The sequence below is a fragment of the Xenopus laevis genome, chromosome 1S (genome assembly GCF_017654675.1).
Source record: "Xenopus laevis strain J_2021 chromosome 1S, Xenopus_laevis_v10.1, whole genome shotgun sequence".
In the NCBI taxonomy this organism is placed as follows: domain Eukaryota; kingdom Metazoa; phylum Chordata; class Amphibia; order Anura; family Pipidae; genus Xenopus; species Xenopus laevis.
Window position 1 is genome coordinate 183,022,894 of NC_054372.1, and position 26,493 is coordinate 183,049,386.

At 40.6% G+C, this 26,493-nt stretch overlaps 1 protein-coding gene and 1 long non-coding RNA gene across 2 annotated transcripts; one reads left to right on the forward strand and one right to left on the reverse strand.

Annotated features, from left to right (window-relative positions):
• The first annotated feature begins 6,821 nt into the window (after positions 1–6,821).
• On the forward strand, positions 6,822–20,178 carry mrps30.S (mitochondrial ribosomal protein S30 S homeolog). Its single transcript, NM_001088690.1, is given in 5 exon segments — positions 6,822–7,386; positions 8,641–8,786; positions 10,104–10,209; positions 11,691–11,867; positions 19,835–20,178. Coding segments are annotated over 5 exon segments (1,245 nt in total). The 5' UTR covers positions 6,822–6,833; the 3' UTR covers positions 20,098–20,178.
• On the reverse strand, positions 13,617–14,481 carry LOC121399535. The gene is made up of 2 exons (XR_005965123.1): positions 14,270–14,481; positions 13,617–14,172 (listed from the first exon to the last, which is right to left on the reverse strand). It is a non-coding gene; the product is annotated as an uncharacterized LOC121399535 (long non-coding RNA).
• Positions 20,179–26,493: the final 6,315 nt, after the last annotated feature.

Genomic DNA, 26,493 nt, shown 5'->3' on the forward strand with positions numbered 1-26,493 from the left:
TGAACAATTGTAGGTGGAAATACCGAATATTTCCCCTGTGCAGGCAGCTGTCACTAGATAACAAATTGCACAGAAAAGAAGTCTCTTTATCATAATTATCCTTTTCAAACCTCATTACATCTGGTAAACGGCCCTATAATTTCAGAAGGGTGATGGTGAAGATAAAGATAATGAAAGTGAAAATGAATAACCACAGCAGCCACTCATTCTATAGAATATATTAGGGAATCATTCTTGCTCAGTAAATGCATTTCCTTAAATTGTCAGGTCACTTCTAACTAGTACAATGTATCAAGCTGTCAGATACTTACTTGGGGGAAACATTGCTATGTGAGAGGCACATTTCTGTAGCTTGCACCCTGATAATTGTGTGATGCCAGAAATTCCCTTATAGAAAACAAGCATAGATAAATGATATTTCAGTAGGTAGACTCTCTGGTGTACATTCTCATTTGTATGAAATCATTCGGAAAATGAATATATGATACTTATTGGATATATTTATTATCCCAGGTAATTAGTGCTGTATAAGGAACATAAGTAATACAAATGTAACCTGCAGACTGCATTTAAATACAAACTGATACAGGGGGTATGTGTTTGTTAGAGTTAACTGTTGCATATCGGGATTGAGTCGATCGCTCTTTCCCCTCAGACTGTCTAGCCGCTATGCCCACATCTAGAGGCCCATTTATCAAAGGTCAATTACGATTTTATGAGTTTTTTTTTTTTTTTTTTTTAAATCAAATAAATTCGAATATACTCAGATTTGATTGGGATATCGAAAACTTGAAAGGATATTACCCGAAAACTAGAATTGAATTTGAAACTAAATTAACTAAACACGAATGTCAGGAAGGCTACTAATATCTTCAAATTGGTCACTAGCCCTCGGCAGGTTTAAGGTGGCAAATTTGAAATATGCCCAGGGTAAAGGTTTGATAAATCTCACAATTCAAATTAAAATTCAAACAGAGTTTGGATAATTCACAATTCAAATTTGAGCGTTTTGACCGAAAAAATATGCCCCTCAGAGTAGGGTAGCAGCCCTTATAGCCAGGTACCCACCACAGGCAAGTAAGAGATGAAAAAAGGTTTTGCATTTCTAAGCAATAAACTCATATTTCAGGCAAAATGCAAATCAGCAGCATTTTGCGAACCATTGCTTATAAACTGGACCATATTACCAAATCTACTACCATAGCAATTGGAGTAAATATTGTAACTAAGGGACTGATTTATCAAAACTTAGAATTTGAATTTTTTTGGAGCTAAAACTAACAAAAACTAATATTTTGGTTATTTTTTAAACAGAGAAAACTCAAAAAACTTGAATGTAAAACTTTAGCATCTGAAAGCTTTCAAAGGTCATGTAAAAATCAATAGGATTTATCCTAGGCAACATTTAAGCCATTTTTGTAATTCAAGATTTTCTAAAATTTCAAATGTTTTGGAAAGTTTGTAGACCCATTGAAAATTAATACAAATGAAATAATAAAGTATAATTAGATGCATTGAAGTTTTTTTTCACGGTTTTATTCAAGATTTTTTTTTTATAAAACAGCAAACATTCTAATTTATTTGAAATGGAAAAATATTTGAAAATAAATAGGTCTTTTAGGATCCTATTTATGAATGCTGGTGCTGTTCAAGTCTAGCCATCATCAATGAAACCTGCTGTGCATTTCTATACTCTCTCTGGATTTCAGGTTGATATAGCTCGGCAATTTCTGTAATTGTCAAGGATTAGGTAGGGGGCTGCAGAGACTGAAGAGAGAAGGCGAGACCTTTAGGCAGGAACTGGCTGTGTCCACAGAACACAAAAGGAAAGGCAGGAACAGGGATACGAGGACGTAGTCAAACTGGAACAGGTGCAGAGGGAAGCAGGACGGAGTGGGCGAAGGTCAGGCCCAGACGATGAGGGTGTAGATCAGGGGCAGACCAAGAGGATGAGACTGGACGGTGTGGGCGTAGATTTGGGGGACAGGACAGTGGGAGGACAGGATGAAGAAGGACACTGGAGCAGAAGGAGACTGGATAGCAAGATAGCAGGGGAGGACTGGATAGCAGGAGAGCACTGAATAGCGAGAGTAGATTGGAGCAGAGGGAGACTGGAGCAGAATAGCAAGAGGAGTGGACAGCACTGGAGAGTGAGAGACAAGGGAAGCTATAAGACAGGGTTAAAGGCAGAACAGGACAGGAAGCAGGAATAGGCAAGGCAAGGTCGGTACAAGGTGAAGTCAGGGAAAGGTACAAGGTGGAATAGGAAATGAGAACAGGCAAGGCAAGGGTCAGATCAAGGTAGGGTTGCCACCTGGCCGGTAAAAATTATTATTAATATTAATAGGGAAAAAATTGAAGTATATAGGAAGGCCGGTGTTTTTTTCCAGAAAAGGTGTCAACCCTCGATCAAGGTCAAGGCTGGGAAGGAACAAGGTAGGGTAAAGTAAGATAAGACAAGATAGACAAGGACAGGCAGACCGAGGCAAGGAGGAATAACAAGGAAAAGGGCAAGAGCTTGAACAACCTAGTTAGGGTCGCTGCCGCAGTTCTAGGGAGACCATGTAATGCAAGGAGTGTTCTAAAGGCAGGCCTTAAATAGGGCAGAGTCAGCCCTGATTGGCTGATTGCAACTAATCAGGCAGCAGCTGGGCTGGGGCTGTAGAGGCCAAACAGGCTGCAGAGCCCAATCAGGCTGCAGCTGAATTTCCCCCCAAAAAATTTCTTCATCCCAAAAGTCTATTCAGGGGAAATTATGGAAATTGACAATATTTCTTGGCCCAAAACGCAATGGGACACTTTTACTAAAGGGCAAATTGTGGGTTTTTTTGTGAAAATTCGGCAAAACTACAGTTCGCAACATCATCACCTATTTATTAAAAGGCGAAGAGGACAATTCGCTAGTGAAAAACCTCACCTCTTGAGGACCTTCTCGTCGTTTCGCCAGGCAAATTTTCGCTCAGGCGAATGATCATTAAACCCCAAATTTATCAAAGTGTTAACTTTCCAATACGTTACCCTTATCACCAAAGTCTACTTCACCTGGTTCTACCTGGCAAATTGTTAAGATGAAGCTACATTACTATGTCATTCACATCATATCTTTTACTCAAAAAAGTCATAAAAAAAAAGAAAAACACTAGCTTTCATTCCTATTTTAATGTGGGATTATGTTTAAAAGTATGTCATTAACTGTTAAATATTAATTTACACTTTTTTAACTATTTGAAGTTCATGCCACATTTGTTTCAGGGTTAACCCATTTTTAGGACAATAGATGATCTATTTTGTCTTTATTTTGATTCCTTGGACATTTTAAATAATAAGTGGCCACTTCCAGCAATTTCACCAACATCACTAATAAATACATTTATGTAACCGCCATATTTAAATTGATGTTTCGCTAGGTAGAAACTAACGCTTAAGAAAATTTGCAAAGAAACTTTACTAGCGAATATACACTGATACGAATGTTAACATTTTGATGAATACGCTTAGCCATAGTGAATTAATGCCCGACGTAGTTGCGCGAAATATAGCGATGCTTTCCGAAGTGAAAATTTGGAACTAAGTAAACATGCCCCAAGTTTCCTCGATGATTGCTCAAGCTGATAAGCAATCATAAATAGGCCCAAAGTGTGTACAGAAACATTCTATAAGATAGGAGCTAGAAATATATGTTCAAATGTATTTTTCTGAAATCATATATGTATTATATAAATTTAAAAAAAGTAAACTGTTGATACTGTATAAAAAGAAGCAATATCTATAAAGTGTTTTGTAATTTCAGGTCCTACTTACAATTCTAAGAAATTTCATACTAATGTCAATAAGAATTTTTTTTAATTTTGTGGTCAACCTAGACCTTCAAAGCAGTTGTTCTCATAGATCTAGACGTACTTCTGTCTGCAGTCTGGCTGTGCATTGAATGCGGCACAAAGCAGGCATCAAGTACAGGGCCTTGCCGGTGCTTCCTATCTTGTGTAACTAAATTTGACTTTGTCTATAAGGGCTGGAACTTGAGGTAGGCAGAAGAGGCAACTGCCAAGGGTGCAAAGATAGGGAGACCCTAGGCAGGTATCTGTCTTCTGCCTACTCCTAGTCCGTGTTTCATGCCCTCCCTCTTCCTTGCGTCACTCTCCTCTGCCTCCCCCTGTCGCTCTGCACTGCCGACAGCTAGAATTGCCGGCTTTTCTGGAAAAAAAATACTGGCCTTCCTATATTCTTGCTGTCTTTTCCTATTAATAACATTGGCATCAAGCATCATTTTTATCGGCTTACCTACAGCGCATGTGTGTAAGTCCCTTTCCCCTGCGTTGCTCTCCCTCTTTCACTCTCTACTGCCTACATCGCATGCGTGTGCACACTTTGTGTACGGGGGCGCACAAGCACGCACAGTCGTGGTGGGGTGTGTATGCGTGCATAGGGGGGGTGCAGAGGCTGGCCGGTCCTCCTAGGGTGCCAAAGGAGGGTAGTTAAGGGGGACCATTGTACCTAAAGTGGTTTAGTTATCCTTTAAAGTAGGGCTGTCCAACTGGCGGCCCGCGACCCCCTTTATGTGGCCCTCCATATCAAAGTCTGCCTGCTGTGTCTGTTTACCATATGTAAAATTTAAAAGGTATCACTACAGAGATTAACTGGCCCCTGCATTGTTTAAACCTCAAATTCAGACTAATCCCCTGTATTGTTCACACCTGTGATCCTCCTGCATTGTTCACACTTGTGACACCTCTATTGTTTATATCCTAAACCGCTGTACTGTTCACTCCTGAGACCCAGACTGAAACTGCCCACATTGTTCACCTGTTCACACCTTATTCAAAATGCTAATGGGGCACCAGCACTGTGTCACTGTATGTTGTACATATTAGACTGGTCCTGATTCCTGTCTCCTGCTCTGTTCTGCCTTCCCTATGCTCCCTGTGTGTCATACTTTGGTATTTGTTCTGGGGGTTTGTTAGCATTTGAAAATTATTGGTAGTGACCCCTAAGGTGTTTAATCATATGCGGGGGTACTGTATTATACACAGGGGACGAGGAGGCATATGGATTTATGGGTATGTCTTAATGTGACAACTTTTTTCACATATGAGTGACATACCCGCCGGTGCCAGGCCAAGGTAGTTTGGCTCCCTAGGCAAGAGCTTCACTCAGTGCCCCCCTGTCCTGCATTACCATTTCCCTCCTTACCATGATGGTTTTTAAATAAAGAAAGCAAGAAAATGTACAACACTTTTTCATTTATATTACTGCCCCCTGTACCTGTGCAAGCAAGCTCAGCAGCCATTCATCATACAGCCCTCCAGCAGCCATCATATTGCCCCCAAGCTTTACCTGTGTCAGCAGCAGCCAAAAATCTGATCGCATCATATTGCCCCCAAGTATTTATGTACCTGTGCCAGCGCCAGGCTGAGAGCAGCAAACACGAGCCACACCAAGTAGGCCGCCAGCTCTCTGCCTCTCTCTGCCACCCAACTGCATCAGTGATGTCATTGACGCATATACGCACGTCACGCTGCACTGCCGCACCGCACAGAAGGAGCTATTACTTGCTGGCAATAGGAGAAGGTGAAGGAGGGGGATTCCACCCAACTGAGTGACCATGATTACTGAACTAAACGCTTGAAAAAAAAGAAAAAAAAAGACCCATTAAAAGTGCCCCCTCAATGATCGCGCCCTAGACAGCCGCCTACTCTGTCTACCCCTAGTTCCGGCCCTGATCCCTGCAGTGAGCACCAACCATCTGTTTTTTTGGTGTGCTATTAATGTGGACATGGTCTTCCGGTAACATGGGTGTGGTTTAAAGTGGGTGTGGTCTAAAAACAGGGAGTGGCTAACACTGGCTTCCGTTATCGGCCCTCCACCATGTAGATTAGAAAAATTCCGGCCATCTCTACCGTATAAATTGGACAGCACTGCTTTAAAGGAAAACTATACCCCCAAACAATGTAGGTCTCTAGGAAAATATATCCCATAAAAACCAGTTTGTGACCGTGACATCAGAGGCAGGACTATTGGGCTATCTTGCGTCAATCATAGGGAATCCTTCCCAGTTTCCTAATCTGGAAAATCGAACAGGCAGTTTTAACCCAGGCAGCCCTTCAAAAAAGCGTCTGTCCAGGCAGAGACGGAACGAGGTGGGGGCGGGCCCAGGTGCGGGCCGTGCGGCCGGGCCCCGCCTCCACACTCTTCCGTGCGGCGCGTGACTGCCGGGGGGCACTGCGGGGTGTGGGCCCTGGCCCAATTGCACCCCCAGTAGTTACGCCACTGAGTCCGGGTCAAAACAGGGCGCACGGCAACCCTAAGAACAATAAATACTTAAATATATATATATTCCAGTTTGGTGAGATTCTTTAATATGCCATTTAATTTGATATAAACTATCTGTTGCTTAAGTGTTCATTTTGGGGGTCGTTTTCCTTTAAAGGACAGATAAAGAATAAAAAAAAGATAAACGTTAATTCAAAGGTGAACAATGCCTTTAAAACAATAACCATAAAGTATGTTCATCGGTCACATGCTTTTGCTTTACAGGGAGTACAGACAGACGTACAGTAACATGCTCAGTTGCAGCATTGCAACAAAAAATACGTTCAGAAACATTCACCCGCGCTTTGGCATGCGAGCTCTCCGATTGGCCAGCTCATACGTTCCACTCAATGTAGTCTCCGATTGGCCCGCTCATGCGTTCCACTCAATGTACTCTCCGATTGGCCCGCTCATGCGTTCCACTCAATGCACTCTCCGATTGGTTTTACTGTATGTCACGTGACTCGCGCGGGACCAATGGCTACCCTTCCCAGAAGGTCGCGTCTTTTCCTGTCAGCCGAAAGATGGCGACGCGCAGAATAGTGTCAATGCTGAACAGGGATGCTGGGCTTCCAGCTCATTTGCGACGGACTCCGGAGCCTGTTCGCAGAGAAGTTCCGGCTTCTCTGTACCCGCCCATTGTGGCCTCCCTGACTGCAAAGAGTAAAGCGGCCAGTCGGCGCAGGGTGGAGGAACACTACAAGCTGGTACATAGTGCCGGTAACGTGACTGAGAAATTAAAGCTCATCACTGGCCTCCGCAAGCTGAAGTACGTCGTGTATCCGCAGACTTTCGCTTTGAATGCGGACCGTTGGTACCAGCATTTCACCAAGACCGCCTATGTGTCTGGGCTGCCGGGGAAAATAGGCCTCGGGGTCCTGGACGAGCAACAACTGAGGCAGCTGAGGGACTTGGTGTGTGAGGCGCTGTTACAGGAGTATCACTACGCCAAGAAGGGCCGCACGTATCTGTACAGGAGCCAGGAGGTCTCAGCAGCCCCTTTTCTCAGCAGTGTGGTGGCCACAGTGAGCAGCCAATGTGCCTCCTTCAACTCACTCCTCACACAGGCCTCTCTGGGTAATGGCAACCACTGTCTATTCTCAATCCCTGCTGCCTCCACTTGCCATACTCTCTGTTATCCTGTTTCATTTATAACATTACCCTATTGTGTAAGGGAAAGAGGCCACCCCACAGTGTACACTCCGATATAAAGTCACTTTACAAAATGCTGCCACATAGAGCCAATCCTTTCAGCTGATTACCTGCGCCCTCACCCCATATTAAGGCGATTGTTCACCTTTAAAAGAGAAGGAAAGCTACCGAAGCAGTTTATTGCCAATAGATTAGCCATAATAATGCAAGCTATAACACTATATTTATTCTGTGCCTGAGTAGGCAGCTCTAGAAACTCTGGTTGTTTAGCATAGCAGCTGCCATATTAGCTTGGTGTGACATCACTTCCTACCTGAGTATCTCCCTGCTCACTCATAGCTCTGGGCTCAGATTACAGCAGGGATGGGAGGAAAGGGAGAGAGAGGAAAAAACTGAGCATGTTCAAGCCCTGGAGGTTTATGCTGAAAACAGGAAGTCTGATACAGAAGCCCATGAGTACACAATAGAAGGAAAGAAATGTGGTATTTCTTTTGACAGAGGACTCAGAGCAGCATTACTTTGAGGGTTTACTGGTGTATTTATATAGACCTTTCTGATAAAGCTTACTTAATTTCAACCTTTTCTCTCCTTTAAATAAGCTTTTAGTATGATATATAGAGAGTGATATCCTGAGACCATTTGCAATTGGTTTTCATGTCACCCAGAAACAATAAAAGTCCTTTTCAAATTAAACATGAAATCCAATTTCTATTTTTTATTGAAGTGTTCATAACTGCTGTAAGCTCATTTAAAAATCTCAGCTGTCAATGAAATATTGCCTGCCCCTCCTCTATGCCTTAGGCATAGAGGCGGGGCAGACAATTACTTTCACTTTCCATTCAGCACTTCCTAGATGTCACTGCTCTCCCCACATTCCCCCGTTCTCTTTACCGTTTAATTGTGTAGCCAGGGCATGGGGATGGACATCAGGTCCCCCATTCTGGTGCACAAACAAGATTCTGGGATGATACAAAGGCTTGTCTTAATAACAGTGTCCACAAAATGGCTCCTGCCAGCTTGTTATAATTATGAATTCCCAGACTGATGGAAACAAGATTCAAATAATTTATATTGTGTAATTAAAGTTCATTTTGCTTGACTAATGTGATAAAATAGGATATTGAATAATTTGTTTGGGTGACGGGTCCACTTTAATGTCAGATGTGCATCTTTCAACAGATCGGCAGCCTCAAGTTAACTTTTATTGGTGTCGTGGAGAGACCACAGTCCCTCGTGGGAAAAGGAAAGGACGAGTTGACCCTGTTCGATTTCAGATTGATGATAAGCCTCTGGTTCAAATTAGGATTCCGCAACAGCTTCCAGAAGTAAGTAATGATTTGGCTGACCACTCGCACTGCTTTTATTGACACTTTAATACCTCTGATTTCCATGCATAAAACAACTATTATGAACACATTTCAACAACGTTGCTGTTTATTTTTGGGTTTTTTTCTGGGCTGGGGAGGAATCACCTGATCCAGAAGACCATGTTTAGTGGTGTTCATGTATATAATAAGCATTTCTGCTGGCATTCTGATGTCACATGCATGAAGAGGGAAAGCTGTGCCACTATTCTCCGTGCCAGTGTGGCTAGTCTAGCACTCGGGGGGGGAATAAAAAAAAAATTAGTAGTCTTTTAATTTTTAACGGAACCGTAGTTATTTTTGAAGTGTTTTTGCCAGATGGCTCTCTAGTACAATCACACCAAATCTGGAGTGTAACAACTGTGGGTTCTGTTATCCGCAAATCCATTATCCAGAAACTGCAAAATATGGAAACCGCTTATTTTTTTCTTTAATTATAAAACAGTACCTTGTGTACTTGACTGTCGCTAAGTTTTGTTTTGTTTCTTTTATGTTTTTAAATTTATGAAGAATCCACTTTTTGGGATTCGGCCGAATCCCGGAATCCTTCCTGAAAGATTCTGCCCAATACCGAACCGAATCCTAATTTGCATAAGCAAATTAGCTGCGGGAAGGAAAAGTTTGGGGAAAAAAATGTTACTTACTTCCTTGTTTTGTGATTGGATTGGAGTAAGTTGTCATTTGGAATTTGTCAGCACCCACCACCTGCAACTCACTTTTGGTGATGGCATATCTGCTCAACCCCACCTGACCCACCATGTAAAACTGCAAGCTGTGGGTTTACTCTCTTATCAGCCGACATGGCAGCTCCCACTCAAATTATTTTGCTATGTAGGTCATAGACTACTTAGAAGAAGCCTATGGACTGCTGTGGCTGCAGCAATTAAGTCAGGCAGAGCTTGCACCGATTTAAGGCTTCCCCACATTAACATATACATATGAAACCAGAAGATTTCCTGCTCTGTGTTTTGTTTTTCGGTAAAACGCATTTGAGTTTCCATGGATTTTAATCCTATGCTGAAGTATTGCCATGCTTATGCTGGGTGTCCCAAGGCAAGAATATACAGAGAACTGTAAAGGAAAAAGTTAAAATAAATTACATTCAAATTATAGTCCATACTATTCAAATAACCGATAAAGCAGTACAATTACTGTGTTTACTGTAATTAGTGTTAATCTTTGTGATCCAAACAAGCCTTTAGTTTATGTGCTTTATACAAATATACGCTACTATTTAATGACTACCTTACTAATCGTGTTTTGTTTTTGATTCCCAAGTTTGTCCCTCTAGATTACGCTGTTTCGGAAGAAGTGCCGGTAATCGATCTGGAACCAAGCCGATTGCCCCTCTTTAGAAGACAGTATGAAAACAGTGTGTTTATAGGTAGGTGATAATGTCATGTTATATAAGGAAAGTCAGTATGATCCAACAAAATCTGGCACAATTACTCTCCTGATGCAAATAACTGATGAGCAATTTACTTTCAAGAGGAAAACAAAAATGTAAAATATATGTCCGTTCAATGCATTTTATGTCTTGATGATAGATACCCTTTTAAAGGAGAATTAAATCTCAACTAAAGGAGTAGCTAGAAATGTTGTCCATTATGTTTTGAGCTTCTGTACTAGCCCAAGGCAACCACAGTCCTTTAGCAGTAAAGATCTGTGTCTCCAAAGATGCCCCAGTAGCTCCCCATCTTCTTTTCTGCTGATTCACTGCACATGCTCTGTGCTGCTGTCACTTACTGAGCTTAGGGACCCACTCACAATATACAGTACATATAGAATAGAAATGTCACAGTATAAGGCTGATTAGTAATTAATACAGATAATTACTACATAGCAGCACAGAAACCAGTGCAACTAGCATCAGAATTTAATAATCAGCCCTGTAGCATCAGCTTATATTACAGGGGAACCTCGTTTTCTGCTTGATGATTTGTGACGACCCCTAAATTTAGCTTCTCAACAGCTGCTCAGACCCCACTGAGCATGTGAGTGTCACAGACACTTTCCAAGATGGTGACCCCCTGTGACAAGTTTGAAGTCCTGGATCATTTTTCTTGCCATATTCCTTAAGGTTTAGTTCTCCTTTAAAGGAGAGCTACTGCCTAAAATGATTATAGCTAAAAATGCCTGTATCTTATATACTGAACTTACCGTCCCAGCAAAGACTTTTAGCAGTCATGTAATAGTAATGATTCAGGCCTTCAAAATTGTCCACAGGAGCTCGCCATTCTTGATCATCCATCAAGTGTCTGTGACACTGCACATGCTCAGTGTGCTTTGGACAGCCTAGGGCTTGTCATAAATCAATCAGAAAATAAGATATTTTAAGAGGTTGATGCTCTAGTGCTGATTATTACATGGGATTTCAGAGCTGCCACATAATATGAATCTTAATTGCTAATTAGTCTTTATATTCTATGTATAGTGCATATTGTTATGGGTCCCTAAGCTTTGGTACGTGACAGTAGTCCAGAGCATGTGCTTTGAATCTGCAGAAATGAAGATGGGGAGATGCTGGGAGCAAATTTGGAGGTACAGATGGCCATAGCAAACTACTGTCGCATTTCTAGGTCAGTTAGTTTTTTTTTTTTGTTTTTTTTTAAGCTTTTGTTCTAATTTATAGGAAACATAATTGTTTATAATTGTCAGGTGTGCAAACATCCAGAAATCCTCATTAGTAATACAATGTTAGATCAGTGTTTACATCATGAAACCCAATGAATATTTTGCTGTTTTTAAATCCTCGCCTTTCACCTGAAGTGATGCTTTTACCTATGTTGATTATGGGTATTTTTATTGACTGTTTCAGTGAGCAAGTATATGATTTAACAGATTTATTTTTTATTATACCTCTAGGTTCCAGAATTGAAGACCCTTGTAAATTTGGGCACACACAACTTCATATAGTGCCCGATAAATTCAAGCGTGAAAGACTTACAAAATTAAACCTTGCTGACCAGACTGAGGTTTTCCTGAGGGCTAATGCCATTGCGAGCTTGTTTGCATGGACAGGAGCCCAGGCTATGTACCAAGGTAAGGATCGTTGCGTTACCCATGTACATGTAGCTACTGGGATCACGGTTTAATCATGGCTTTACCAGCCTGCTTGAGAAAGATTTGTCAGACCAGTGTGTATTCTATACACAAATCTCATGTGTTTTCATTGTACTGAGTGCCAGAATGGATGGGGGATTGCTTCAAAATAATTCAGCCATAAGTCTCCGAATACATATAGGGGTCACTACATGTAGCCGTGTACAGGTATGGGATCTGTTATACGGGAACCCGTTATCCAGAAAGCTCCGCATTACGGAAAGACTGTATCCCATAGACCTCATTATAATCAAATAATCCAAATTTAAAAAAAAAAAAGATTTTCTTTTTCTCTGTAATAATAAAACAGTAGCTTGTACTTGATCCCAACTAAGATATAATTAATCCTTATTGGAAACAAAACCAGCCTATTGGGTTTATTTAATGTTTACATGGTTTACTAGTAGACTTAAGGTATAAAGATCCAAATTACAGAAAGACCCAGAAATCCCCAGGTCCCAAGCATTCTGGATAACAGGTTCCATACCAGTACCATAATAGGCTGTTGAGTAATTGGAAGTGCTTAATGGGTTACAGTGAGTCCAAAACATACTAACGAGGCGGCATTAACCCCATTTCAACTTCCGTTAAATGTCCAGTTATATTAAACATAAGTTTAATTAGGATTTTTTTCGGTTTTGTTATATCTTGCACTAAACAGGGCACAAAACAGGAACATTAATCTAGTCACATTCTACTTCCTGATGCTTATGAGCACAATAAAATTAGCCACCCACTGAGAAACTGCTTATAGACAAAACCCGCCTACCCCAACTGCAGCCTGATTGGTTTGCTTGTAGAGTCAGGAAGTACACTTTTTGCCTATTGTTTTAATTCAGGAATTAAGGTGACTAAACACATTCTATTTGTTCCACTCATGTTAAAAAGGAGGTATTCTGCCCCTTTAAGGAAAACAAAAAACTTAGCCTTCCTGTTCAGGCTTTGCATAACGCCCTGGAAAGGAGACTTTGCATCTGGCATATGACCCAGTCTGAAAAGGGTGTCTTGTAAAGCTTAAACTTGGGTTCATAGTGTTGGAAGGTTGAAGTGATTGTCATGAATCTATTTAATGCATCTGAAAGTGAAGCTTCTTCACCTTGAAATAAAACATCCTTTCTTCCAATATCAAGGGATGCCCTTGTGTCCCCTGGGAAGATTCACTAGTCAATAAAGCATCTTGTTTATATAGTGCATAACCTTTATATGGTTTATCATCGATTCTTATCTGCAAGGATGACACGTCCGAGATGGATTTGGTTTCTTGTCATCAGCAAACTGATACATTGATTGCAGTGCCCTTCTCTAAGTCAGGACTCACAGTACTCTCGCATATTCGGCGCCGATCCAGGATACCATGAGGACAACGGCGTTCGTGTAAAATTTCCGGCTTTATTTCAACATACACACAAGTGAAATAAGGGTTAGCCCTAACCCTAACTCGCTTGTGTGTATGTTGAAATAAAGCTGGAAATTTTGCACGAACGATGTTGTCCTCATGGTATCCAAGATCGGCGCCGAATATGCGGGAGTACTGTGAGTTCTGCACTTAATGCCGGCGTGGAGTAACCGGCGTCTCGCACAGGCTGTGGCTAGGAAGACACAGCATTTCCGGGTGAGCTCCGATGCGAACCGCATAATTTTTTGTTTCGTTAACCCTTCTATAAGTCAGTCAAGTCAATTTAGCCCAGCAGACCTTCGTTCAGCCCCACTTTAGACCTTCGTTCAGCCCCACTTTAGACCTTCGTTCAGCCCCACTTTAGACCTTCGTTCAGCCCCACTTTAGACCTTCGTTCAGCCCCACTTTAGACCTTCGTTCAGCCCCACTTTAGACCTTCGTTCAGCCCCACTTTAGACCTTCGTTCAGCCCCACTTTAGACCTTCGTTCAGCCCCACTTTAGACCTTCGTTCAGCCCCACTTTAGACCTTCGTTCAGCCCCACTTTAGACCTTCGTTCAGCCCCACTTTAGACCTTCGTTCAGCCCCACTTTAGACCTTCGTTCAGCCCCACTTTAGACCTTCGTTCAGCCCCACTTTAGACCTTTGTTCAGCCCCACTTTAGACCTTTGTTCAGCCCCACTTTAGACCTTCGTTCACCCCCACTGTAGACCTTCGCTCACCCCCACTGTAGACCTTCGCTCACCCCCACTGTAGACCTTCGTTCACCCCCACTGTAGACCTTCGTTCACCCCCACTGTAGACCTTCGTTCACCCCCACTGTAGACCTTCGTTCACCCCCACTGTAGACCTTCGTTCACCCCCACTGTAGACTAGACCTTCGTTCACCCCCACTGTAGACCTTTGTTCACCCCCACTGTAGACCTTTGTTCACCCCCACTGTAGACCTTCGTTCAGCCCCACTGTAGACCTTCGTTCAGCCCCACTGTAGACCTTTGTTCAGCCCCACTGTAGACCTTTGTTCAGCCCCACTGTAGACCTTTGTTCAGCCCCACTGTAGACCTTTGTTCAGCCCCACTGTAGACCTTTGTTCAGCCCCACTGTAGACCTTTGTTCAGCCCCACTGTAGACCTTTGTTCAACCCCACTTTAGACCTTTGTTCAGCCCCACTTTAGACCTTTGTTCAGCCCCACTTTAGACCTTTGTTCAGCCCCACTGTAGACCTTTGTTCAGCCCCACTGTAGACCTTTGTTCAGCCCCACTTTAGACCTTTGTTCAGCCCCACTTTAGACCTTTGTTCAGCCCCACTTTAGACCTTTGTTCAGCCCCACTTTAGACCTTTGTTCAGCCCCACTTTAGACCTTTGTTCAGCCCCACTTTAGACCTTTGTTCAGCCCCACTTTAGACCTTTGTTCAGCCCCACTTTAGACCTTTGTTCAGCCCCACTTTAGACCTTTGTTCAGCCCCACTTTAGACCTTTGTTCAGCCCCACTTTAGACCTTTGTTCAGCCCCACTTTAGACCTTTGTTCAGTCCCACTTTAGACCTTTGTTCAGTCCCACTTTAGACCTTTGTTCAGCCCCACTTTAGACCTTTGTTCAGCCCCACTTTAGACCTTTGTTCAGCCCCACTTTAGACCTTTGTTCAGCCCCACTTTAGACCTTTGTTCAGCCCCACTTTAGACCTTTGTTCAGCCCCACTTTAGACCTTTGTTCAGCCCCACTTTAGACCTTCGTTCAGCCCCACTTTAGACCTTCGTTCAGCCCCACTTTAGACCTTCGTTCAGCCCCACTTTAGACCTTCGTTCAGCCCCACTTTAGACCTTCGTTCAGCCCCACTTTAGACCTTCGTTCAGCCCCACTTTAGACCTTCGTTCAGCCCCACTTTAGACCTTCGTTCAGCCCCACTTTAGACCTTCGTTCAGCCCCACTGTAGACTTTCAGTACGATAAATGATCTTACACTTTACTGCAGGGGTGTCCAAACTACGGCCCGCGGGCCAAATGCGGGCCGATATCCATTTTTAATTGGCCCGCAGCGTGCAAAAATCCCCCCCCCTAAAAGTCTTTCAGCATCCAGAAAAAAATTTTTCCTACCACACGGCGTCATTGGGGGTCGGAACCTACAGTGCTTCAGTGTAGACGCTGCGAAGCTTGTCCTAAACTCCGCCCTCCCCTCCCCGTGACTGAAGTTTAGTGTAGTGCGGGGAGGGAGGGGGGCGGTAAACAACTGAAAGCATGGCTCCATTCCCCTTCTACATTGCTGCCTAACATGGGCTGGATTTCGTGCATCTGATGATCTGTGAGTAACTGCTTCGTGCTTGGCTTGGGGGAGGGGTGGATTTAGTGAGGCTGCAGCCGGGCAAGGGAGTCAGTTACAGATCGAGTGTGTGAGTTAGTGTGTGTATCTGTATGTATGTGTCACTGTGTGTATATCTGTTTGTATGTGTCACTTGTGTGTGTTTGTATCTGTTTGTATGTGTCACGTGTGTGTGTGTGTGTGTGTGTCTATATGTGTCACTGTGTGTGTGTATGTGTCACTGTGTGTCACTGTGCGTATGTGTGTTTGTATGTGTGTGTTACTTATTTACAATTTGTAAAATGAACATGGTAATCAGGGGGTGTGGCCACAAAATGGACGTGGCCACAGTGAGTGGCCCGGCTGTTTGTGTATTTTAATACGGAAAAAGAATTTATATCGGCTCAAATGGTCCTATAACTGATACTAGAAAACGGGAAAAGGAAAGGAACGAAAGTTCTCTAATTATGCAATGAATAAACATTCAAAAAAGGTGAGAATCAATCTTATGACTCATTTGAGCTCACCCTTAAACTCTTTTGACCCAGGTGTGTAAGAAACCCCGGGTCCAGCACATAGATCCAATCCCGCAATTAACTCAATCACGGCTAATGAGGAAAAACACTCACCGAACGTGCAGGGTGGCCCGGGTGCATCGCCCCGAACCCGTAGCTGGGGTGAGTAAGGAAATGTGCAGAAAAACGGCAAGCACTCCTGGAACCACTCGTAGGTAAAAACAGCTTTTATTCAGTCGGTTAAAACATGGAATCCTGACGCGTTTCGTATCTTAACGATACGTAGTCATAGGCATAATGAACAAGATAACATATCGGCTTATTTAAGTTACTAAACCGGAAATGACATATAGGATGACACTATATTTAAATCTCCATAGGTTTCTTTAACCATTTCGTGTACATCTACTAAAATGTGTTATATAAAATACAAAATTACACAGAATGTTTTCAAACTGACTGAAGAAAAAGACCGAAAACAATTTTCTTGCAACATATCTAACTATGTAACCAGATAACCTACTCCTGCGATGTGTATCAATCTATGTTTCCAAGATATATTAATCTCTTAAACTAATGTTGCCATTTGAAAATCATGGGGCAACAAGTTACGATTTTTATTTTAACCTTTTTGTAATTGCTAAAATTAGCTACATTCACTTTTCAAAAGGAAACAAACTGTTAAAAGTTAAACTATAACTTTCACAAAAGATTGAAAATACACTATATGAACCAAATAATGAAATATAATATAATGAACAAATGAAAAAATGAAAGGAATGAAAAAAATGAAAAATGAAAAAAAGAAAGAAAATTGAAAAAATGAAAAGAATACATATTATAGGCAAATGAACAAAATGTAATTAAATACAGGCAGGCACTACATATGTGTAACCCACTAATACCCCATTTTTGTGGGTCAGACGCAGCAGGAGATATCAAACCTACAATTCAAACCCACTGGTTGTCGCGTTCCTAAAGAAAATATCCAAAAAGCCTCCCTATGGAGGAGCTTGTCCATCAAGCTCCCTCCTCTATATGCAGGCTCGACTTTCTCTATGCCCTGTATGGTAAGTTTTGTAACATCACCACCATTACACTCTAAAAAATGTCTAGACACTGCCGTTGATTTACTTTTTGATGCAATTTGATGAATGTGCTCTCTCATTCTATCTTTTAATTTCCTTGATGTACAACCAACATATTGAATCTTACATTTTTTGCAGTTCAAAAGATACACTACCCCTTTGCTATTACAGTTAATATAATTCTTAATTTTAAAGGTCTTCCCCAAACTGTTACTTACAAAATCCGTAGAAATCATAATCCTTTCACAAGTAACGCATCTATGTCCCCTTAACATCCAACCAAGTTCTGTTTTTCCCTTTTCTTTGTACAACACTTGGGGCCAACAAATTCCCTAAAGTAGGAGCACGACGGGTAACGAACTTGCAACCATTACCCAGGATCGCTTGTAAGTCCATATCACCATATAAAATTGGTAAATGTCTCTTTATTATTTTCTTTACTATGGGATATTGTTTGCTATAGGTGGTAATAAACATCGGCACTTCTTTAACATTATCTTGCTCATGACGGGTTTTATTGCTTAGTAGAACTTTTCTATCAAGTTCTAAGGCTTTTTTAAAAGCTGATTTTAATAAATCTAGTGAGTAATGTCGAGCTAGTAACCTGTCCCTAAGCTCAAAAGCCTTTTTTATATATTCATCATCTGTACTGCAGTTCCGACGAAGTCGTTGAAACTGACCAAAAGGTATAGCCTTAAAGACATGAGGAGGATGACAGGAATCTGCTCTCAAGATAGTATTGCCTGCTGATGCCTTCCTAAAGACGGTGCTCATTACTTTATTTCCTTCATGTGATAATTCCAAATCTAAATAACTGATTTTTGTTCCTCCGAACTCACTAGTGAACTTTAAGTTACAATTATTCGTGTTTAAATCCGCAACAAAAATATCAAAGTCTGACTCTGTCCCGTGCCAAATGAAAAGTAAATCATCCACATATCTTTTGTAAAATTTGATTTTTTGCAAATGGACAGACGTACCTCCAAAAAAAAAAAGCCTTAGAACTTGATAGAAATGTTCTACTAAGCAATAAAACCCGTCATGAGCAAGATAATGTGGTTCGAATAGAAGCGATCCTGGGTAATGGTTGCAAGTTCGTTACCCGTCGTGCTCCTACTTTAGGGAATTTGTTGGCCCCAAGTGTTGTACAAAGAAAAGGGAAAAACAGAACTTGGTTGGATGTTAAGGGGAAATACAAGTGTGGTTCGAATAGATGCGTTACTTGTGAAAGGATTATGATTTCTACGGATTTTGTAAGTAACAGTTTGGGGAAGACCTTTAAAATTAAGAATTATATTAACTGTAATAGCAAAGGGGTAGTGTATCTTTTGAACTGCAAAAAATGTAAGATTCAATATGTTGGTTGTACATCAAGGAAATTAAAAGATAGAATGAGAGAGCACATTCATCAAATTGCATCAAAAAGTAAATCAACGGCAGTGTCTAGACATTTTTTAGAGTGTAATGGTGGTGATGTTACAAAACTTACCATACAGGGCATAGAGAAAGTCGAGCCTGCATATAGAGGAGGGAGCTTGATGGACAAACTCCTCCATAGGGAGGCTTTTTGGATATTTTCTTTAGGAACGCGACAACCAGTGGGTTTGAATTGTAGGTTTGATATCTCCTGCTGCGTCTGACCCACAAAAATGGGGTATTAGTGGGTTACACATATGTAGTGCCTGCCTGTATTTAATTACATTTTGTTCATTTGCCTATAATATGTATTCTTTTCATTTTTTCAATTTTCTTTCTTTTTTTCATTTTTCATTTTTTTCATTCCTTTCATTTTTTCATTTGTTCATTATATTATATTTCATTATTTGGTGCATATAGTGTATTTTCAATCTTTTGTGAAAGTTATAGTTTAACTTTTAACAGTTTGTTTCCTTTTGAAAAGTGAATGTAGCTAATTTTAGCAAGTACAAAAAGGTTAAAATAAAAATCGTAACTTGTTGCCCCATGATTTTCAAATGGCAACATTAGTTTAAGAGATTAATATATCTTGGAAACATAGATTGATACACATCGCAGGAGTAGGTTATCTGGTTACATAGTTAGATATGTTGCAAGAAAATTGTTTTCTGTCTTTTTCTTCAGTCAGTTTGAAAACATTCTGTGTAATTTTGTATTTTATATAACACATTTTAGTAGATGTACACGAAATGGTTAAAGAAACCTATGGAGATTTAAATATAGTGTCATCCTATATGTCATTTCCGGTTTAGTAACTTAAATAAGCCGATATGTTATCTTGTTCATTATGCCTATGACTACGTATCGTTAAGATACGAAACGCGTCAGGATTCCATGTTTTAACCGACTGAATAAAAGCTGTTTTTACCTACGAGTGGTTCCAGGAGTGCTTGCCGTTTTTCTGCACATGTTTGTGTATTTTACCGCATATGGCCCTTGGTGAAAAAAGTTTGGACACCCCTGGACTACTGTAAATAGGCCCAATTGGTTGAGGTTATGAACCCTTTTTAAATATTGGAAACGTATCTGCCTTCATCTAGGTCATTCGTTCAATACTAAATGAGAGGAAACTTGCCTTGCAGACATATAAAGTTACATTGTTTCCTGTACAATCTCCATCTGACTCTTGACTTGCAGGTTTCTGGAATCAAGATGACGTGACACGGCCGTTTGCCTCACAGGGTATCATTTCTGATGGAAAATATTTTTCCTTTTTCTGTTACCAACTGAATACTTTGGCTTTATCTGCCGATTCGGATAAAAATCCTTCCCGAAAGAACATTTGTTGGGGAACACAAAGCGCTCCGCTGTACGAATCTGTTGAGGAAACCGACGTGAAAGGATTTAACGATGATGTTTTTAAGCAGCTGGTTCAGTTCTTTCTTAACGGCTCACAATAAATGTGTTTGGAGATTTGGGGCTGTATATATTTACATATATAATGCACTTATGTGTTGCTATGCAAATAAAATATGTGTTGAAAGATTTAGTTTGTGTATTTAATTTATACAGGTAAATGTGGAATTACACCAAAATTCTAGCACATTGTAATCAAATAATTAATTTTTAAAAATGATTTCCTTTTTCTCTGTAAAAAAAAAATACTACCTTGTATCTTATTGGAGGCAAAACCATTGGGTTTAAATATTTTCTAGCAGACTTAAAGGACCAGTAACACCTTTTAGAGAGCCCAGTCCCAAATCAATGAACTTGCATTAGTAACTTCAAATAAGCTGCTGCTTCCTAGTATGGAAACTCATGGGGGCAAATTCACTAACCGGTGAAAATTCACCAGCGCTGGCTTCGCACATATCGCAAAAGTTCGCCAGGCGAAAAGTTTTCGCCTGGACAACACTAATTCACGAAGATCCGAAGTTGCGCACAGGGTACCGAACGCTGGTGAAATTACGGTCAGCAGTTTGAAGTTACGCTAGCGTTGCCTAATTGGCATACGGCGTGCAGTTAAAGTACGATGGCCGTACATGCTGCAGCAAATACATAACACTACACAAGGCCAGGGAACCTTAATAAAATTATATAAAGTTGTTATATTGCCCTACACATGTGCCCACAGTATAGTTTAGGTGCCATATGTTAGCAAATGTAGGGGAGAAGGAGGGTACCCCAAAAAAAATGTATGATCTTTTTCAGCCTATCACCCTTTAAATAGGAAAGGGTTTGAGGAACTCCTATCTACTCTATTGCACTTGCCTGGTCTGAGGTGGCGAAAGCAAGTCTGGCGGTAGAGGTAACGGTCAGTAAAATCAAAAACTTAGTGAATTTGCGTAGTAATGCTCTTTCGCCAGACCGAAAATTCGCCTGGCGTAAGAGTGCGAAGTTGTGCCAGAGTCTATCTCCTTTGCGAAATTACGCCAGCTACCGTTAGTAAATCGGCGAAGTGCCAAAATGACGTCACGCTGGCGAAATTTTCGCCCGTGTTAGCCACTTCGCCCTTTAGTAAATTTCCCCCATGGAGCCCAAGCGGTCTCCGCCATCTTGCAACACCAGAAAACAACATACACGCAGCCGTGAGCCACTTACTGCTCTTTGGGATTCTGCTTCCGGGTTTGTGATGTCACCTAGCAACCGCTAGTTGCTCCATTGGCTGCTCTGAAAATGAACTGACTTGGTTTTCGTGTTACAGCTGGAAGTCTGGTGAGGAGGAGAGCTGTCTGGGGCGAGCACATAGTTGCATAGCTGTAGGAATAGTCAGCCTATCGCCTTATTTTAAAGTGGAGACAATTTTTATTAGGGACTTTTTAGATGAACATGTAAATATGTGACATGCAGTGGGACCTGAGTATTATTTGGAGGGTGTAGTTTTGATTTCTTTAATCAAAAAATGTATTGTTACTGTTCCTTAAAAGTTTGGAGATCCAATTCAATGAAAGAACCTTTATCTGGATAACCGGTCCCATACCTGTATATCCATATGATGCTTTTCAGCATATTAAAGGGGTTTCAAACACTTTCTCCAGTTCAGTTGTTTTCAGATTGTTCACCAGAAATAGACTTTTTTCAATTACTTTTCATCTTTTATTTTTTACTTTAAGTTTAAAGTTTAATGTTTGTGTTTCTGCTGTTTGAGTCTGGCAGCTCAGTGATCCAGGAGCATCCGAACTGTTACAATTTGCTACATTTAGTTGATCCATTTCTCAGCAGCGTCTGTGGAATATCAGCAACTATTGTATCAATTCTAACAGCTGCCTGTAATGAAACTCAGGGATTCTGCTCAGCAGGGACAAAGATAAGAAATGTATCAACTAAGGGGCAGATTTATTAAGGGTCAAAGTGAAAATTCAATGATTTTGGTCAAAAAACTCAAATTCGAATTCTGAATTATCCAAATTCAATATGAGTTTTAATTCAAATTTGAATTTCAAGATTTATAATACTCTGGCCCTTTAAGAACTTTAATTAGACTATTTGCCACCCAAAACCTGCCAAATTACTGTATTAGTCAATGGGAGAGGTCCAGAGATGAATTTGGTGAGGTTTGCTGCCTTCCTGACATTCGAGTGGCAAAAAGATGAATATAGACCAAAAGAAAACTGTTTTATACAATGTGTTTTGTAATTATTCATTTGACAGGGGTTTTTTATTGCACTTCACCCAAGAAAACACAAGAGGGCTGCAGTATCACTTCCTATAGACAACAGCATATGCGGTTACGTGGGAACCTGTGCTCAACCATATAAATTCATATAAAATGGCTTAGGGGCATATTTATCAAGGGTCGAATTTTGAATTGAAAAATATTCGACATTAGAATTCCAAAAAGACCGGTCAAATAGATCAGTTTTCGGCCGAATTCTAATCGTACGAATCGAAGGAATAGCGCATTCGATTGAATTCGATTCAAAGTTTTTCCCAAAAAAAACTTTGATTTTTCAGAGTCCACCAATTGACTTCAAATAGGTTCTAGAAGGTCCCCCATAGGCTAAAACAGCAATTCGGCCGGTTTCAGATGGCGAATGGTCTGTCGAATTTTTAGAGACAGTACAAGATAAATTTGATATTTGATTTTTTTTTCAAATTCGAATCTAATTTGGACTATTCCCTATTCGAAGTACACAAAAAATAGCTCGAAATTCAATTTTTTTTCATTTGAAAATTAACCTCGACCTTTGATAAATCTGCCCCCTAATGCTCTTCTGAGCATCTTTGCAGCCCATATAAGTTATTTTTCATGATTGTAGTAGTATTTACACTTCTTATATCAATGATGTGTAACAGGAGCACCCCCTGCCGTTCTATATGGGAAAGGACTGCACAGAACAGCAATTAAATAATGATGCAGGAAGCATCTACTAATTGATATTTAAGTTTCAATCATTCAATCGAGTTTAGCAGACAAGCTACAGGAGACATTTCCTGCATCAGTTTTATTAGGTAATTTGGAGGGAGAGACAGTACAGGCATGGGACCTGTTATCCCCAATGGACCTGGGGTTTTCAGGATAACGGATCTTTCCATAATTTGGATCTCCATACCTTAAAGGCAAAAAAATAAAATCCTTTACTTTCTTTAATGAAAAAGAAACCTATCTCCAATATACTTTAATTAAAAAATGTGTACTGTTTTTATAAGAAACCTGACTGTATTCAGTGAAATTCTCCCTTCATTTACTGCTGTGGATAGGAATTGTCAGACGGTCCCTAACTGTTGAGCAGGGAAACAATCATACTTATGAACAGTAGGGGGAGCCCCCACCTTACTTCCCAGCCATGCAGAACTCAAGCAGCTTTGTTTATGACGATCCCTAAGCAGCCCAGACCACACTGAGCATGTGCACAGTCTTAGTCTTGCAAAGATGTTTAACAAAGTTACAAGATGGTGACCCCCTGTAGCCAACTTTGAAAGCATAAATTATTTGTTTGATTAGGCTTGTGGTGCAGTAAGTTCATGTTTATGCTTAGTATACAAAATACAGCATTTCTAGCCTTACTCTATTTTAGACTTTACATGCCCTTTAAGTCTATAAAAAAACATTAAATAAATACAATAGGACTGGTGTTTCTTAGGGTTGACACATGTCTGCTCTTTCACCCAACAGTCGGGTATTTGAAAGGGCTGTCTGGGTGAAAACTGCCCGTCTGAATCTCCAAATTAGGAAATCCGGACAGGACAGTTATGGCATGGTGATCCGCCAAATGCTGATAGGAACGTCATAACCCCGCCCCCAATGTCACCAGACCTGACCATTGACGTCACCCGCCCCAGATGTCACTGGAGCCGCCAAGGTTTTCTGCATAAGTGGTGTCTCTTCAAGTATAAACTTAAACGTTTGTAGTTCAGTAACAGCAGAAGGCACCCCTGTTATACAATTATATAATACTTTTATAATAATAAAAAAGTGTAAAAAGTGCTATTATGCAATGTACCGGTACTCCTAGAACACCTAGATGTTAAGTTTTACAGGTGGTTTCTTAGTACAAGAAAAAAATTATGTTGAATTTAAATTTTTGGTACTATTGTTCCTTTAAGGGTTTGTTCACCTTCAAATTAACTTTTAGGATGACAGAGACAGTGATATTCTGAGACAATTTGCATTTGGCTTTCATTTTTTTATTATTTGTGGTTTTTGAGTTATTTCGCTTTTTAATTAGATGCCTAATTTTAGCAATCTGGTTGCTAGGGTCTAATTTCCCCTCATAACCATGCATTGATTTGAGTAAGAGACTGAAATATGAATAGGAGAGGCCTGAATAAAAAGATGAGTAATACAAAGTATTAATAATAATAAACGTGTAGCCTTACAGAGCATTTGATTTTAGATGGGGTCAGTGACCCCCATTTCAAAGCTGGAAATAGTCAAAAGAAGAAGGCAAATAATTCAGAAACTACAAAAAAATGAAGACCAATTAAAAGGTTGCTTAGATTTGGCCATTCTATAACATACTAACAGTTAATTTAAATGTAGGCCTCATTTACTACCTCAACTACGGTTTTGACTGGATGCAGTGGGTGCATGTATTTATACCACTAAACTGCTTGTTCAGCTTTAAATGAATTTTTAGTATGATACTGAGTGATATCCTGTTTGCAATCAGGCTTCACTTTACATTCACATCATTTGTGGTAATTGCGTTATATAGCTTTTTATTCAGCAACTCTCCAGTTTGCAGTCTCAGCAATCTGGTTGCTAGGGTCCAAATTACCCTAACAACCTTGCATTGATATAAATAAGAGACTGGCATATGAATAGGAGAGGCGATGGATAGAAAGAAGAATAATAAAAAGTAGCAGTAACTAGAAATGTGTAGCCTTACAGAGCATTTGTATTTAGATGGGGTCAGCGACCCCCCCCCATTTGAAAGCTGGAAAGAGTCAAAAGAAGAAGCCAAATAATTTTAAAAAAAACTATTAAAAAGCAAAAATTACGGTTCATTAAAAAGTTTCTTAGAATTAGCCATTCCATAAGATATGGATATAGTTAACTTAAAGGTGAACCACCCCTTTAATAAAAGTCCCTTTACCTTCAATCTGGAGGTAATTGCAGGGTTCCCACTGCAGCCTGGGAACTTGTGTCCACGGAATCACATCATTGTGATTTGGACTTATCGGACAGAATTATGGGGGGAAATAATTGCGTCCAAAATTGCACTTTCAATGCTGCTGTTGCGTAATAAACAACCCCAGGATCGGACTGGACCGACGGGACACCTGGAAAAAACCTGGTCGGCCCTGGCCCTCATGGGCCACCGCTCCCCCAGCATGCTCACCACTCTCACATGAGCTTTTGGAGGTTGGTAGGGAGCCCTCAGAGTCTGCCAGGAGGGCCCTTCATTAGTGATGGGGGCGAATTTGCGGCGAATAAATTCGCTGAAACTGCTGTGAAACTTCCTAGAAAATTCGGCAAAAATGGACGCTGGCGTCCGAAACGAGACACCTGCAGTGTTTCACAAATTTTTCGGGGAAATTTGCAAATTTTTCGGCAAAGCAAAACGGGACAAATTTGCCTATCACTACCCTTCATTTCGCAACACTGGTGGGCCCCCAAGGCTCCAGTCTGACCCTGAAAACCCCTTTATTTGTTAGTCCTTTGTATGCCCTTTGCGTAGGTTTAAAACCATGTAAATCTTTAGTGAATATGAATTTCTACTGTTACATAATGTGTTTTTCCTTGTGTTTACCCCCCACTCTCTTCCCTTCATAATTCCTCTGTCTTTTATACTGCGGCAGGTGAAATGCAGAAATAATCAAATAAATCCACTAGATGTCTCTGTTGAAGTGCAGCAAAGCTGGAATGTAACCTGGTTATGTATAATTTATGGCATATTTAAATCAAATGCCTAACATCAAAGATGTATTTTTATATACGTATACGCTTTGTATACTTCCAGTCGACGGAGATGAATACCAAGTTCATTTAAAAACATACACACACACTTAAAAGCCCGAGACAAATGTTTTATTTAGAAAGGGACATACTTGAGGCAAATATTATGATTTTATTAAGCAAGAGGCATGTAAATATTTCATATAGATTAATATAGGCTCAAGTAACTACATTCAGGTTTGTTTTTCATCTTTTGCCATAATCTCTTACAACTGAATTTTTTTTTTTCTTCAGGAAACCTTACTCCATATTTTAACCAGTCTTAGTACTGAATGAATTCTTTGTTTCCCCGTTCTGGTTGCAATGGGACAAAAACATAGAAACCATTGAAGCATTTTGAGAGTAAATAAATATGGCAGCCACCAGTGATGGGCGAATTTGTCCCGTTTCGTTTAGACAGAAAAGAGTGAATTTACAGCGAAATTCGTGAAACAGCGAAAAAAATTCGCAGAGC